Source organism: Corvus brachyrhynchos, unplaced genomic scaffold (assembly GCF_000691975.1).
Source record: "Corvus brachyrhynchos isolate BGI_N302 unplaced genomic scaffold, ASM69197v1 scaffold152, whole genome shotgun sequence".
Taxonomy (NCBI): Eukaryota; Metazoa; Chordata; class Aves; order Passeriformes; family Corvidae; genus Corvus; species Corvus brachyrhynchos.
In genome coordinates, this window is record NW_008237447.1 from 1210906 (window position 1) to 1228919 (window position 18014).

The 18014-nt window shown below is 36.9% G+C and overlaps 1 protein-coding gene across 7 annotated transcripts in view; it reads right to left on the reverse strand.

Annotated features, from left to right (window-relative positions):
• DCAF6 (DDB1 and CUL4 associated factor 6) overlaps window positions 1-18014 on the reverse strand; it is a 71713-nt gene that overhangs the window by 50797 nt on the left and 2902 nt on the right. For all 7 annotated transcript variants that reach the window (XM_017731447.1, XM_017731446.1, XM_017731448.1 and 4 more), the window contains exons 2-4: window positions 10951-11012; window positions 4576-4668; window positions 1888-2073 (exon numbers count right to left, since the gene is read on the reverse strand). In XM_017731447.1, the coding sequence (XP_017586936.1) occupies window positions 1888-2073; window positions 4576-4668; window positions 10951-11012 (341 nt within the window). The remainder of the gene's footprint in view (window positions 1-1887; window positions 2074-4575; window positions 4669-10950; window positions 11013-18014) is intronic.

Sequence of the window (18014 nt, forward strand, 5' to 3'; positions counted from 1 at the left end):
GTAAAAATAAACTTGTCATGGCCTTGTACAAACAATAAACTCTTCAGAAACATGTCTCAAGAACTTCTCCCTCTGCTTATTCTATTCTCACTCAGAACTAAAAACAATTGTACAATTATCTCACAGTTTACAACAATCGACACCAATTTCCACATTCTTCTGCTTCATGTTTTTGCAACATCTTGAACTGGCACAAACTCCAAGAACTGTATAAATTCAAACCACATTCAAATTTAGAATTGGTACCTCAGGGGCAGCTTTTAGCTTTTGTTATTTAGAAAACCCAGTGAGTCAAAGTTCTATATTTAACATGACGATGTGGTTACATACAGCTGGGCAGTAACATCACAATATTTGGAAATTCTCTCTCCACTCCAGGAACCTCTCAACGACAAAGTTGGGTTATGTCAGAAGCTGAAGCTGTGTCTCAGCCATTTGCTTAAACCCCCTGCTATTTGCTCTATTATATTTTCAAAAAAGGGTGTTATGCCACAAAACTCATGAATTTTATGTTCAAATATCGGGTTTAAGACACAGCAACAGCATTTCTTTCCTTCGTAAAAAGTATCTCCCAAAATGTACTATAAACACATCTTTTTGTAGAGAGCTCAAATTTAGGTATGTTAAACCTCAGTGAAAAACAGGATAAGAAAAATAACTTCAAAGAGACAGAGTTGTTACAACAGTCAATGTCATATAGAGGTCTTGATATTCCTTCCATTAATTGTGTTTTAAAGCAGCATAAACAACCAAAACTGTACCACACTCCTGTCATTCAAAACAACAATAATGCCCTCTCAACATTATTGCTGAATAAAAATCATCCCAAATAAGACCATTTTGACTGTGCAATGTAGCAGGCAAATGTAATTGGTGTAATTACGGCCATAACACTTTTACTATGTGAACAAAAATTAGCTCTGGCAGTACCTCAGTCACTTCCTTTTTTCACACATTCCAGTTCTTTTTATGAGAAGTTTTTAAAGATTTTGTTCACTAAAATGCAAAGAAAGATATCTAAAAGCTTGCTATGAAGTCTGAGCTGAATAGTTAAAAAAGCAATGGATTTGGGGGTTTTTTCCTGTGTGCGTACTGTGTTGGTGTTAAAAAACCCCAACAAAACAGTGAAAGAAACAGGAATATTTACAACCTAAGAAAAAAATTGCAGTATTTTTTCTATTTTAAGCACAGTAAGTTTTGCAAGCAGCAGCTTTTGCTGCCATTTAAAAGAAGCAGCTAGAACAATAAATCTTATTATCTTCCTGACTTTAGTAACACTTTGCTTCCTCACTTGCCTAATTTGTATGAACAAAACTTCCAAGGGAGGACTGAAAACACTGTTGCTAAATTTACACCTAAAGAGTTAACTAGAATACACAATAGAAAAATTATCTACAACTGTAAACACATTTTTCAGATTAAGTTGTTCACACATGCTGAAATAAGCATTTCTTAGAAGGATTTGAATTGTGAAAAAGGCATGAAACTGCTGAAAAGTTCAGAGAAGGGGGGAGAGGCAGGGGGAGAAGAATAAAAATAAAAATGCAAAACAGCCACTGCCCCCACCCCCAACCTACGTCAGGAAGAAATTCACAGCACAATTTAAATCTGTTTTGCTCTGCAGAACATTCATTCTGAAGGTGAATTAATATTTCCAAAATGGTCTTAACAGCACCACTTTTTGGAAAGTTCTCAATTTAATTTAGCACATTTCTCTCTTCAAGCCTACTTCAGGAGGGAAAAAAACATACTCAAAAATGACAGAAGAAAAGTTCTGTAATTCTCACTGAAACAAAGTTTTCAGCAGTCTGGTTAAAATCTTGGGCAACAATACAACAAAATATGTATTTTACCCATCTCAAAAATAAGATGTATTTTGTGAGGTACCTCGTAGGTAGTCCCATAGTGGCAGGTGTACTGGCATTGCCTGTTGGTCTCTGCATCCTGTTCAACATTCGTGTAGAAAATGACTCCGTCTCCAGAACAAGAAACAATCTGTTTGTCATTGGTGCATGGTAAGAACTTTGCACTGAAAATATTGGCCCTGTGTCCTGAGCGAATTGTTGTGAGAACCTAAAGAACAAAGAAAAAGGGAGGCTGCATCAGGTCAATGTTTTCCAAGCAGATAAAGAATGGGGAAATAACTCAGACTGTGAAATAGAGCCTATGCACAGGCTGCCAGGGACCCACAGTTCAATACAACAGAACAGAGAGGTTGCCTTTACACCAAATTTCTTTTAAGAAGAAAGTGGTTCTACAAGAGAGAATTGCTCAGGCACTTGCACGAAGTAGTCTGCAAAATACAAGGGCTGGAATGCAGCTGCCACCTTTTGTTTTTGCAATGCTGGTTACACATCACATCAGGTTTCTCCAAGTGAAACATTAGTCAGGGTGATGGTGCAGCCACCCACCATGTCAGTGAGGAGAGACTTAGAAGATCTGGAATATTTTAAGGCAAGAAGAACAAGGCACTGTAATCCAAGCCAACTTTATAGACTTTAAAAATTGATGTTACTCTTAAATTCACTCTGGAAAGGAGGACTGAAGTTTATAAGGAAGGATGTTTTGGAACTAGCCAAAAATAAATAAACACTTAAGAACTTGATTACAGGGCAATAAACCAAGGCTTGACTTAGTCTCTCATTCATCTCCAGTAAAGCAGAGAAACATATGATTTACTTCACCATCACAGCTGATTTTAAAGACTTTGTGGTGACCCTTTATCCTTCTTCACATACTTATTAGTCTACCAAAACTGAAAAAACCTCCACATGCTTTCCTGTGAACAAGTGAAAATTATATTCTTATTTCCCCCATCTGCAGCACTTAAACCTGAATTTTCACCACTTCCATTAGACAAAAAATACCAAGTTGTTTAAAGCGCTATTTCACACCTTTTAAATAATTCCCACTAAAAAAGTTTAACAGTTTATCTGCATATTCTGAAAGGTACAAAATATTGATAGCTGAAGTCTATTTTTGCTACTCTACCTAGCTCATAACAGAAAATATGGTGATAAGGGTATTGGGTAAGATGACAGAATTACAGCACAGTTCTGATACAAATTTTCTCCCTTTTCCTGTATTGATTTTCTTACTCAAGCCAGAGAAAATAAGCTAACACAATTGTAACACTCATAAAAAATCACATTTCTAGTACCTTTCAGGAATAACACTGATTATTGAGTCTTCTTGCTGGTACCTGCTATTTTATAATTGCATTTGCATGTACTGGAGGAAAAATAATTTAAAAATAATCTTCTGCTCTGCTGTTACAAAAAATAAATAACTCAGCTAACTGAAAAAAAAAAAAAAAGAAAAAAAAAAAGAAAACAAGACACCTGCCCTATTCCTCATTAGGCTTAAGTAAAGGAGTAGTACACAACAGGGGGGGAAAATTGTCCCATGAAAGCATAAAGCTAAAATTGCAGCACCTTTTAAAATACTGCAATATTTTAATGTAAAACTGATAATAAGTAACTATCCCACAGTGGCATATTCAAATGAACTCTGCCCAATAAATAACACTGAACATCCTTTATTTGTGTGAAAAATTCTTACTCTGCATGTCTCTCCACCAACACTCACTTTGGAATATATCCATCATCTACTTCACAGCTGTCTTGGATACCTCTTTTCCAGCAGAACTCCCAGTGCCAGAGAAGCCCTATCTAGTGACACTGATCTGAACTTTGTCAGTAATTGAAACGAAGAGACGAAATTTGGAAGCTATGGCTTATCTGGGGAGGTGACCGAAAGGGCCTTACCTATAGGTACAGGCAACACTCCAAATCACTACCATTTTCCCACCACAACCCTTCAGGAAAGCCAAGTATTGCTTTCTACTCAAACTCTCTTCCACCATACCAACCATACATTTTGTTTCTCCTACACATTTAATTTTTGAGCATGTCCACAGGGTTTAATTGTCAGCCTCTGAGAGGGCACAGCTGAGAGCATCTGTTCTACCAAACTAACAGCAGTTCCTTCAAGAGAGAAGTGTGGGACAGTGCCACTACCTGACGGATGCCAGCTGGCACTACTGGAGCCTTTCAGCTGTGTTGTAACCCTTATTTCAATACAAATTATTCTCCATCCACCTGCAGGCACACACAAGGCAATGTAATTTTACACTGGAGTGAACTATTTTAATCAAGATTGGCACCCTAACAACGTTACACAGAAAGACAACTCAGTACATTACACAGAGCAAAAGCTAATACAATATTTTAAAACTGAAGTGAGAGGAAGATAGTTTATCTGACTACAAGATTTCACAAGAATTACTGAATCCTATTGCTGGTTCTGACACTAATCTGTGGTGAGAGCATGTTCCCTTTGTGCCTAGCCATGTACCGTAAAATGGGATAATACCAATGTCACAAAGGATTAGAACACTAAGGTTTTAAAGCACTGTGAAGCTTTATTCCCATTTATAAACACTAGGAAGTGCATATTATCTTTGCCACATAATAATTAATAACTGAAAACTGATATATTGAAAAATATCTTTAATAAGTTGAAAAATAATAACTTGCATCTTATTTGAAAATTAGCAGCCAGAAACAAACCTACCTTTCTGCTGTAGGGATTACTAATTACCAGGTTGGTGTCATCTGAACCAGATAAGATATATTCTCCTGTATCATTCCAGCAAATTGTATTCACCTGCATTAATAAAAAAAAAAGAAATTTGTTTAGACTTACATTAATTCAATTTTCACCATATTATAACATCAATACTCATCCAACACTACAGAAATAGGAGTTAACAAATTCAACTGAAATGATGTAATTTCTAAGCAGCTAGCATAAAAAAAAAAAATTGTGTTTTTAAAACAAATTGATAAGGGAATCACCTGCTTCACCTATGGCATCTCAATTACTCCCTCTGCTCTTCAAGAGTTCATCAGGTAAATTAAGCTTCCCACAGTAGCCACAATTTTACACATTGAGGTGCTTTAATGTACCAAATCTACTCCACAGAGAGTTCTCTGAATTTGAATGGGAGGGCATCACAGTGCTCCCATTATTGTATCTTCACCATATCCAAATTCTGACCATCCACTGCTTTGCACACTTTTCAGTGACCACACCTTCTCAGGGCAAAGCACTGCAGAATCCATCCCAGATCCCTTTTGAAAAGTGTGAGTACACTGGGAAAGAAGAATCCTACAGTGAGGTACAGAATTGTATTGGGAGAGCTTTACAATACATTTCCTTATCAATTCTCCTTTTCACAAGACTGTGCTTAACAATGTGTCAGTGAAACAAAGCTGTGAAAGCACTCAAAGTCCAGGAAGCTCAAAAAGTATCCTCCAAGCACCAGCTCATGCACAAGCACCAAAGACTGCATGCAAGACCATCATCATTTCAAGTAAGCCTCTAAAATACCTTCAAGTGTCAAACTGCAGCCATCACCATTTTCTGCTGGCTAGATTCTGTTGGCAGAACAGCTGCCTTAGTGTGATGTATCAGAGTGGACTACAGAATTGGTATAAAACCCACTTTGTTCTAAATTATTTTCTTATGCCTTTTTTTTTTTTTTAATTCAAATGTTTCACTCCGAGCCCCCCCAAACATGAATAATTTTTGTTTAAAATAAATGTACCCATTCTAGTTACTGTTTAAATGGCAAGTTTAGTTGGGGTTAGTTGCAAAATCAGTTGGCAGTTTCAGGTGCATCACAGGGACATTACCACCTTGATATTCTCAGGTGGAGAAACTTGAGGAGAGATCTTGGTGTTAAACAAACATGCCTATGCCAGGATTAGCTCAGTGCTCAGCAGCAGATACTGCTAGGATTTATCAGGAAATGCACAGAAGAGCAGGGTATACATCCATGCATGGCAATCCCAAGTCTTCCACGCTATGCAGTTTGGGCTCATATCCCACTCCTGTATTCTCCATTTCTGTTACTGCCCATTTGGAAAGAGAAACTATGACAAGGAATTACTGGGCTATCTATTACATATAGATACCTAAAACTTTTTATTGCAAGAAGCAAATAATTTGTACCGCTCTAGGGAAGGGATATGATAGAAGCTTAAGAAAACATGAGTGACATGGAAAAAGTAAGAAATAATTTTCCGTGGATCTTCACAGTACAGGAAATGGAAGGCCTTAAATGAAACCATCAGATGACACACAGCTTTTTAATGAAACTGGAAATCATTGTTGTGGAGCACCCTAAATACCAGAAGTGGAAGAATATACATATTCATCAAAGAAAAATGGTCAGAAAGAAAGGTGCAGCTTCCACCTCCATCTGCCCATTAAAGTGCAATGTGTTCTCCAGAACAGCTATCAAATACAGCCTGCTTGCCCTGCCTCAACTTCCTTCAAAAATATGTGCTGGCCACTCTCAGGGCCAAGTTATCGGGCTCCACTGAGCTTTGGTATGACCTTGCATGGCTACTCTTATGATTTTATAACTCTGGCTGTCAATCACTGAGAACCACAATTTCAGTTAGCCCCCAGAACCATCTATCATTGAAATAACCTGTCCTGACAATGGCTGTACTCTAAAATGTTGTCAAACATTGCACAGTACTACAGCAAGGGCAAACACACAACCCAACAATGTTTATTTTCATCTACATTTCCTCTCAGGCAGAAAAATATTATTATAGATGCCCTAAAGAAACCAAAATGCTAATGTAGAAATACAGGAATAGAAACAAAAACAAAACACTGAAAAAACAAGGAAGCAACAGAAAAATTTAAAGTCATGATGTGAGAAATAAGACTTAGCACAAATATTAAACAAACTGAGGGGGTGGATGTGTATATTTATGTACAAACCGAAAATCTGATGGACAGCAAAACAGAGAAAACATTGAAGATGCAAAGGGGAAACAAGATTATCGAAATTGCTGCACCACAAGCCTACACAAGACATCAATCATTCTCCTCCCTAATTCCAATTTCATTGCAACAATTGCCTCAGTTGAGCAATTTCAATACACCCTACCCAGACCAAAGTTGGTTCAAAAAACCTGAAGTAAGATGACATTAGCAAGTGTGTACTAGAGATCTGTAACTAAATAGGCTTTTTAGTCTGTACCCGATCACCTTCTCAACATTACTGACAATAAATAAATAAAAAAGTAACGAAGTCTTTCAGTCAAATAAGCTTGTTTTGGGTTTTTTTCAGAGACTTTCCAGTCAACACACACAGTATTTGGTACAACCTAGACCAACACTGAATAACCCCAACAAATTTGCATATGGATCACTAAAAGCAGATGCTCAACAAAAGCAAAAAAAAATAGTTCTTGTCTCATTCCAAGGAAGCAAACTCGCTATTAAAATATAATGTAAAATGAGGACTGGCAAGAAAACTGGTTTTTATTTTGAAAAAGCTACAGATTTGTACTACCAGCACTGCCACTCAACACCCAAGTAAAAGCCTAATGTAACAGTTCCTACACTGAGGGCTTGGAAATCTTGGGAAAGGTGTTGGAGCCAAAACAAAGGATACATCAAACACAAATGACAGACAATTACTAACAAGGTAAGAAAAGTCAAAGGGTGTGTAATTAGCTTTTTTCTATTAAGTACTCCACACTATTAATTGTATCTAATTTCATTTGTCACTCATCTAGCCTTGCAAGGAGGCAGCGGGCACTTTTGATTCATTAGTCAATTAGTCAGATAGTAAATTTATATCTCTGTTTTCCTCAAAGACAATGCAGGAGGCAGTTCAGCCAGTCCTTAATACCTGAAAAAGCAAACTCCTTGCTTCTATGCAAAGTGACAGCAGAATCAACTCTTTTGCAAACAGAAGAGATTAACAGAATACAAGCAATAGAAGAAAAGGAATAAAAATGGCTGTAGATGTCCAGAATAACAGGAATACCCCCCAAGCAAGGAAGGGCATGAAAAAGGCAGCGCTCATCATGTGTGGAGGACAAGGTAAAAACTGTGTTTCTAACAAAACACAAAAGCCCTATGCCAATTTAAGCCTGGCTTTGAGGACTACACCTAAAAATGACTTGTTCCCAAGTTCCATCCTGAAGGAGATGAATGCTATGAAGGACTGGTTTGTTATTGATCTGAATGCCTATACATAGAAATGAGAATTACTCCTTCAGGTAATCCTCATTATTTTAAAATATAGTGTTTACTCCTGTCAAGTGCTCCATCTACATCCTGCATTTCAACCTTCCTCAGCTTTCCCAGGACCAAAATGAGAAGAAAATAAACTGTATTTTTACTGCAATTCAATATGGTTTAGAGCTGTTTTATCCTCTACTTTTCTCACACTTCATCGCTGCTGGTCCAGATTGCTTCTCTTTCAACATTTCTCCTTTGGATTTAATCTCTTCATACAGAACAGCTCACCTAACTCTGTACATTTCCTCATCTTCTTAAGCTCCCTTTAGAGCTAACACAGAAAATGGCAAGTTCTGGCATACAAATGATCTTACTGAATTTGACCATGTGAACCTTGTTGAAAGGGGCAGATCCTGCCCTGCAAGGATGATAAGGCTACAAGCAGACATCAACAACTCTGTAGAACCAATTCAATTACTTCACACACTACTGCTAGAAACTGCGTCTTCAAACCAAGGGGAAAACGGGACTGTTTCAAAGAAACAAAAGGTGAAAATACTCATTTTTAAACAAAAAAAGGTGCTATGGCAATATTACTGTTACTAGAGCATGGATATGTGAAATAATTCATAGAATATTCCCTTCTTCACAGATATCCTGCCTGGGTACGATTATACACACAGCTGTATCTCCCACAGGATCTCTCTTTTGTGTAACAGATAGGAACTTGGACTTTACTTTTACCCTCAATCAGTAAAAAAATTTCTTGCCTTAAGTAAGTTGTCCACCGTGTCCAATTACACAGCACGCTTTATACAGAAAATATAAGTCACAACTTATTCAACAGAACAATGCAAAACTTCTTAAAAACACTAATCAACCAAACAGCAACCTAAGAAAACCCCAAACCCCTGCCATCCAACTCTCATAAAAAAAACCCCAACCACCCAAAATCCAAACCCAGAAACACCCTTTAATAGGACAATAAGGCATTCATCCCCCATATTTGAAATGCATGCTGAGTCAGGAGTTGTGGGAAGAAGAAAAGAGAAGAAAAAGAACCTAATTACTATTGATGGTAATAAGCAGTTCAATCAGTATAAGCATTTTAATTTCATTGACTTCTATTTCATTTTTTTTTAAAGCAAATAGTAAGAAATTATACTGAGTGATTGTTAGCCATAAAAGATTATTCCTTGCAAAAGACCACACAATAAATGAGGTAAGACCTCCCAACAGCCCATTCCTTAAAGGTGTACAGTTCTGAGCAAATTTAACTTCTTAAGACATTTTTTCAAACTGTAGTATTTCAATACTGTAGTGTTTTAAACACCTGCAAATAATGCTCTAAGTTTACAGTTAAAGCATTTTCCACCCACAAAAACAATCAGGCCATATGTTAAAGCATACTTTAAAAGCTAACACAATCAAATTGGGATTAGTTTTCAAATACATATCCCTCTGGCAGTGCCAAGCAATACCAACAGCCAACACCAAATCTGCAATTCCTATTACATGAGACAGAGGCAGATAATTGAAATAGAGATCAGTCACTTAATTTTTAACAAGTAGTGAACAAATACTGTTTTCCTGTCTTCTGTTTTAATAAGAAAAAAAGTACTATTCTTACAAAGAAATAAAGAAAAAATAAAGAAAAAACCCCAGTCAACTTCAGGAAAAGAAACTTGAAAAATTTCATCTTAAGTATTTGAGGAGATGAAAAATTACTAGAGAAGAAATTCTAAAGTAAAACACCACTGTTACAATCTTGAATATAAAATTAATAAATACACATAGTATCATAGAACTGTTTGGGTTGGAAGAGACCTTACATCATCATTGTTGTAACATTTCTTGAAAAAAAAAAAGAGAAATCCATGTATTTGTTCCATTACACCAACACCATCTGTACCAGAACATAAACTCATAATGGTAGTCAGTACAGGAAAAGTAGCTCACATTTTATGTACAGCAATTCTAATCCTTGCCTTTCCTAGACTTTCCAGGCTCACAAAAACATAGGCACATCAAAATCAAACTTCTGATCTCAAGAAGGCTGAATGTTAACAACACTCGTTCCTTAAAACTACTACTGTGTTCGTTAACAACTATAACACTCCTTAATTAAAAGTCAAGCTAAAATAAACCTTCCATTTGAACAGCTTTAGAAATATTCATGGTAAAGTATGAAAGCTGCACTTACAGTTTCATTTTCTTATAGAATACTTTCCGTTTTCAGGTATCTTGTACAACGAAGACTTTAACAACCATGAATTTCTGCTCTATTCCTCAAAGGTAACATGGCATCCTCTTTGTCCTGAACCCAGTTCAGCTAAAACTTTTTATTTAAAAGGATATATCTTAAAATATTTGGACCACTTTCAAAAATTAATATTTAAATAAGCAATATTTCAAGTTCTGCTATTGCCTTTGAGGAAGGCTTATTTTTGTTTTCATTGTCTCTTTAAGTCAGCATGTAGCACTTGATGATTTGCTTTTCAGAACTGGAAAACTTTATTCGTGTTTTGAGTGATTTAAGTCAACACAGTATAACACAAACAAACAAACAAACTTCATTTCAAGGTTTAAGATTAGTCCTAACTGAAAAGGTAAGAATGTGTTTAACTGGCAGGAGAGATTAATTCATTCAGCAGTAGACACAGCATTAATGTACAGGAACGGGATTTTGTTTTGCTTCAAAGGTAAAGTGTCAGATACTCGAGAAGAAACAAATAGCTAGAGAATTCAGATGTAGGTCTCTACAAACAGAATGGTCCTGCTCAGCTTTAATAGACAAATATATTTGCCTTTTTAAGTTAAGGGACTATTACCACGGCAACGAAATCACAATTTAACAGTTTTTAACAAACAAAAAAGCAACAAGTGACTTACACATCCATCATGCACATTCAAGGTTGCTTCAAGTTTTAATCTTTGGATAAATTCTCTTCTCCCTGTGAAGAAAAATACCAATTACATAATTTTTAAAAACTGAAGTAGTTAAGAGCCTGCTAGTGACCATTCACAGGTAAAAACCTAAAGAGTAAAGAACCAGAATATAAATTTGAATCTTAAAACAATTCATACGGTTCTCCTTTTACAAATCCTAAGACAAGCATGACATTTTCTGGTTCTTCTACCACCTTTCATAATGCAGAAATGGCAAAATGAACATCTCAAAGGTTTGCAAGCTGATGTTTCCTCTAAAACTAATAGCTAGAAAACAGAAATTAACCCTGTGGTTATTTGGTTCACTTAGCTGAGAGGGAGCAAGTATAACACGGTTCAAAAAGTACAACCCTTGCATTTGGAAAAGCAACATTTAAGACCAGTAACATTCCATTTCACAAAAATGGTGTGAAAGGAAGACATGAAGGATAAAGATGAAATCTGTAAATGCATATTAAGACAAGGCCCCAGGAACTTTTATGTACTATACTCTATATACCAACTGATTTACCACTGCACTCAAAAACATTACAGTACTAAAGACATGAAGAGGGAAAATTACAGTATATTGACAAAAATCTGGTCTTTTCCTGAACTAAATGTTTAAACACATGGCTCCAACTTTCATTTCAAGTGTCCTGTTTTTATGGAAACAGTTTATACTGAATTTAATATTCCCCAGAATGCACTTTCAGAAAAAAAACCAACCTGATAAACCTAATATTTTTTACTTCAATCCCAAAAACTCTTACATTCAAGGATCATTACACCTTTTTTAATTCTGTGTTTATACATGTCTCAGAACAAAATTCCACGTAAGAGCATCAGACTGTAGACCTATGCTAGGTTACACTGTTTCCAAACACGTAACTATGAAATTCACTCAAAATTAACCTAAAAAACCTAGAATCAGGAAAAGAACCCACATCTGAAAAATCCTACATTTCTGAACTTGCTTTGGTTCAGCTCACGCAGAACCATGTCAGAGCCCGGTGATGCCTCTGGCAGTGTAGCACAAATTTGGAAAAGTAGTTTCTCCTCTCTCCACTTGCTTCCTCTGAATGCTTTTTATTTCTCCCATATAGTCTCCAGCCCTGAAAAAGAACATCTGATATCCACACACCTGGGCCCTCACAACCACCTGGCTGGAAGCAGGCACTGAGCATCCCTGCCACACTCCATCCTCAAAGGCCAGGACACCCTTCCAGCAGCACCAACTCCCGCAGCTACACCTGCACCCCCATCCAATGTTCATAGAGCTTTCCCTCCATCCAAAGGTCTGGGTTTGATACCTCCGTTTTGCTGGATCAAAATTCAAAATTGCTTAAAACACAGCTTAAGAACCACATTAGAAGATGATCATACTTTGGCAAAATATTTTTTCTTTTTCAAGAGGAGGTACTTAGTGGGTGAAATGGTTATAAAGTGCTTGCACTTAAAGCACGCCTGAGGCAGCTTTAAAAAGATAAAAGCCAGACTTCTCTCCTGCCCCATTTTATAAACATTGAAGTTGTGACTCTCAGGTGCTACAATTTCTGTTAACCAGGAACAACCATGATTAGAGAAAGACTAAAATAATGAAATCTTATGCACCATGCTCTACTAGTAAGAATGTATGTACTCTTCAGCTGGGAACACACATCTACCTAGCTCACTGGCCTTTCTTTACCACTCTTCCTGACCCACTTTTCCCCCCTCCAGGAACAGACTTTGGCCATAGGTTCTTAAAGGTTGGTTTATTGTACCTTTTAGTGAAATACTATTATTTTTTCAAATCAAATGACTTCTGTGTTTTCAATCAAGATTCCTACTGACAGGTTAATTTGATTTCTTCAATCACTTGTAAGTAAACGTGAATGCTCAGGTGGGAAATATCACCTGCTGCATACTTGTGTATCACTTTGCATAACACAAACTTAATCTGCTCCAAGGGTGCTACTGTAATGCAAAATACAGAGCAGTAATACACGACCTCCAATGGGGTAACTTCATTAAGAACTGTATACTCCACAGGCCAACACAAGAATACAGTGTTTCCCAGACCCATCACACCTCCACTGAAGAACAGAAAAATCTGATAGCAGTGGATGATTGTTGGACATTGCACCAGGTGCATAAAACGTATCTGGAATGAGGTGATGTCTGCAGAGCAACAGGCAGGTTCTTGCTGAGAATCCTCTGTACACACACACACCAAAGATGACTTAAACTAATTTTTAAAAACAGAGGAACAGATTTTTGCCCTTCCTATATGCTCTAGTTTTAATCCAAATCACTTATACCAGCACATAAAAAACAATTAGTGTGTTCTAATCACATCTTCAGTTGCAATGAACAACTGGTTGCTGCTGTTAGATTAGGATTTTGGTCTTAATAAGAACACGGTATCCATACAAGTTTCAGTAAACTTGAGATGCAGACATAAGGTGTCTCAAATACTCAACATTTGGCCATTTAAAACATTTTTTTAAATTGTTAGGATTGCATATGTGATTTCTTATATATGTGTTTAGTTATTTATCTTTCAATCACTATTTATCTAAATATTTGAGGAAGGGATTAAATACAAACAAAATTACAACCCTTTAATAGTTTCTATATTCCTAAAGGAAAAAGAGGGCAAGGGAGAAAACAGTTAAAATGTTTTGCCTCCAAACACTCTCTTATTTGATTAAGTACTAAAAACAGTAAGACAACTGAATGGATTGTTTGTAGTTTATCTGATCATTCAAAACTAGAACCACCAGATCCTAAGTGGTGTTTTTACTCTAAAATAAAAAACTGAACTCCTTGAATAAAATGATTTGAAGAAGATGCTGCCTCTGCTTTTGCTGTTAAAAGCTGAGCAAAGTCAGTGAATCTGTGTTCCTTGTACTTCAGCAATGACTCCCACAGGTTCACTTGGTTTGATAAAAATGCTCAGCAGCAGTAGTAGAGGCTTCTGATATTTGTCACTTGAATATTTTTGTCACTGATCCACTTTTATTACATTAAAAAAAATTAAAAACAACTCTTCTTGTTTTGTTTTTTACTTTTCAGGTGCATCTCAGTTCTTATTGATAGACTTCCTAACAGATTCTCCATGTCAAGGACTCTGCTCTCACAGGTGCCAAAAATGCTCTCAATCCTTCTCTCCACCTTCCTACAAAGGCAGCCCTCCTGGCTCTCCTTTCAGCTATGATGAAGGATGAAACCCAAACTTTTAACAAAACCCCAGAAGTACTTTTTTCTTACATCAGCAACAACACCTCTGTCATGTTCAGATTTTTCACCCTCCAATACTGTGCACAGGCTCTCAAGCCAGAAACTACTTAATTTTTCCCCTTAACTATGTAGTATCCCTAGAAATGCAGTAATTTAATTCTGTGAGGGTGCTTCAATATATCATATCCTGTATTCAAATAAGCCCTAGGACATGGATCAAGTGATCAAGCTATCACCACCAAGATTATCTCAATAGACAGTGGAACACACATGGGGTTTGTTTCAAAACTGCTAAGGTGAGTTTATCAACAAGAATACGATAAAGCAAAACAAAAAATGCCCTGTTAAATTTCAAACGGCTGTGATGACCTCCCTGTGAAGTGTTTACATAGCTGAAATTTGGAAAGCTAATGCTCCACCCACCCATTTTCACTAGATATGCAGCAAGTGAAGCCTCAAGGTTCAGTACCACTCTCAGTAAAATGATCAATAATATCTTCAGTTTTTAGCCATCCACCCATTTTCACCAAACATTATGCACAACTGAAGCCTCAAGGTACAGTGAAACTCTCAGTACAGTGATCAGTAATTTTTTTAGTTTATATTAAGCTGGAGAGTAAGGGACCATTCTGTGTATGAAAGAAGCCCCACCTTGAGTCGCTCATAATATGAATTTAAATATGGGAAAGCAGGTGAAAGAGAAGCTGCAGCTGCTTCTTTGTAACATTACTTCTTCAAAACAGCCACTGTGCACAAGGTCAAACCAAATGCTGCCTTGCAACTCCCACCTGGAGAATTACCCAACCTGGGTGTCTGGGCACATTTACAGAGCTCTAATCTCACTTCAGGGAGCAATACCAAAATACAACAGCATCCCTTGTACTCCCCACTCACAGCAGTTATGACACCATTTAGGTCACAATCCTCGGTTTAGGAATTGCTGATCAGGTGCTTTCTACATGCCTGTTTTGGCAGAGACACATACCTTTCTTTTGTAAGCAACTTAGTCAAAGCTGCTTCAGAACTGATGACAGCAGACAAGTTAAATGCTTTTAGCATGTAAAACCTTCATGTATTTAAAACTGTGCTCCAGAATTTCCCATTGAGGTAGTACAGATCATTTCATGATGGAGGTTTAGCTTTAAAGCACACTTGTGCTCCACAGAAATGTAACTAAACTTTGATCCAAAGCAGCACCAACACAGTATGAGACGTTAAAAGACAACCCTTATTCAGTAATAGACCCCATTTATCAAAGGAACACTCATTTATATCAAGCTGCCTCTTTGCAAGGCCAAGTCCCTCAGCGCTGGCTCGCTGTGACATTTGGAATGCCCTAGTTTAAAGCTGAAATGGAGCCAGCATCTGTTCCCAACGCAGAGCACATGTTATCCTGCATTCTGAGTGTGGTTCAAAACTTCTCTTGGTTTTCCAGGGTAGAGTTTATGCATTTCTGAAGTAACTCCATTTGTATATAGCTTATTTGGTCAACTACATCAAACTCTGCATGATGATGTAACTTCTGATCCACATCTCAACACACTTTTTCCAGCAACCAGAATTTTCCATATACCACACAGTAAACAGGACTCAATACACAATATGAACTGAATTAACTTTCGTCAAGGTAAGTTAAAATTCTTGAAGATTAATTAAGACCTTGAAAATCATTTGTTAGCTATGTAGGCCGACACTGGCCCCATTTTATAGTCATCAAAATTGTGACACAGGAAACTCAAGCAATTTATCAAAGGAAAGAGTGAACCAGCAGTACTGCCAGAAACCAAATCCATTGGTGTGATCTCCAGTCCTTTGAACAAGGCCCTATGTTATATTTCTTCACTCTTCTGCACTACTGTAAAAATGCCAAAAAATTATAACTCTTGGTTCTGTCAATGTTTAAAAGACTACCTTTCAAGTGACTATGAACCACTACTTCATTATGGCTTAAGTTCAAAACAGATAACTCAAATTATTCTCTGTTCTTAATGATACATCAGCAAGCCTGAAAGTGTGAACACTATAAAGAAAATTCAAAATATTTTTTTTGTCTACAAAGAGACTTCTTTGCCATTTTAATATGTAAGAGCTTTGCTACTAAACACCCAGCATCAAACAACTTGGTGCTAACTAAGCTCATACTCAAATCCTAAGATAGGCTTTAGTAATGAGCTTTAGGTATTAAGAAACACAAAACTTACAGATTTTGTAACACCAAGACAGAAACTAGAGAAGATAGGACACTATGCCCTCAGTTATAAATCAGCAAATCTTATGGTGAGTATATTAACACAAAATCTGATCTCAGAAAAAAAAAAACCACAAAAAGAGATCTGCTAAAGTTTCAAAAAAAAAGTAGTTCAGCAATGTTATACATTTTAGGGTAATAAGTAAGCATTTTGGAAAATACTCCTGTTTAAGTTTGCTTCTACAGTCTGCAAGAATAGGTTACTATAGCTAAGAGCATAAATATGTTTGGATTAGTAGCAATGGCTGTAATTAACTTTGAAACATCTTTTGGATACTGAAAGTATCCACTCCCAAATATAAGCCTCCACTGGGCTCCATAAATGGTAAGGTTACAAGCATTTAAGCTTTAAACCAATGTCTTTAATTTCTGTTTGATATTTACCATGGTTTATGCCTGAAAGATACTTCTTACATAAAATTCAGCTGCATTAATATCAAGTGTTTAAGGTATTCTCAGTGACAAAAATGTGGGATAAAGTACAAGTACCTTTCTCAGAGAAAGCACTTTATCTGTGCTGTACCCACTGGTGCTAAGTGGATTTCATTCACAAGTACACCACATTCTGACAGATATCCTTACACTGCCCATACTGAAGTCTTCTGTATTGTTCTTGCCACAGATTGCAAGTGAGGTTTTGTGACAGGAGGAAAAAATGCCAGTTTTCAGCAGTTTTAATATTTATTCAATCCTTTAAAGTAGTCCAATGATCAAACACAAACGACTCACTGAGACAAAAAATTTATGCCACAAATATTTCTAATTTCTACAGAGTAGAGGGCAAAATTCACATGATAGAACTAAGAGAAGCTCTATCTGTGTAAAAGGTAAGACTTACCACCTTACTCCTCTCAACAGAACACTATCGGAAATAGCTTAAGTGATTAACTGGATGCAGGATTAACTACATGCAAAAGCTTTTGCTGTTTTCTCCACCAGCACTAAAATAAGACTCCCAAAGAAACACCTCAAAATTCTAAAACAGGTACCAACACAAAAACAATTAGTTATCAGAGCAAGAAAAATACACTTGTGCCCTGCTTTCTTCCCTGAAGAAAAATCAAAGGAGGCTTCTATTAACTGAAGGCAAAAAGAAATATTACACAGATTGTTGCAAGTTGGAGTAAACAGCATTACTGTAGGTTTCAACATGTCTTTGGAAATACTTTCCTTTGACTTTGAAAAGTCTTCATCTGAAACTGCTATGTGGACAGCAATGTTGAATATTTTCTTATAGAAATGACATCAACATAATAACCCAGATGATCCTTAACACCACCTGGGGAAGTACACATCAGGCGCTCTGCTTTATGTTCTCAGGTACTGCTGATCTGTGTAACACCCAAGGTTAATCAGGAGCTCCACTTTCCAGCAAGAAGAGATGGTATCTAAGAAACTGAAATGCGGTGTTGCTCCGCCCCAGTGCAGAAGTTAAAATTGCTCGTAGCAGAACCAGGGGTCTCTCACCTCCAAGCACTCAGGCAAAATTAATGCTAGAGCATGCAGAGTCACTAGGAGAAGGGAAGAAAAAGTGGAATCTGCTTCTCAGAGGAGC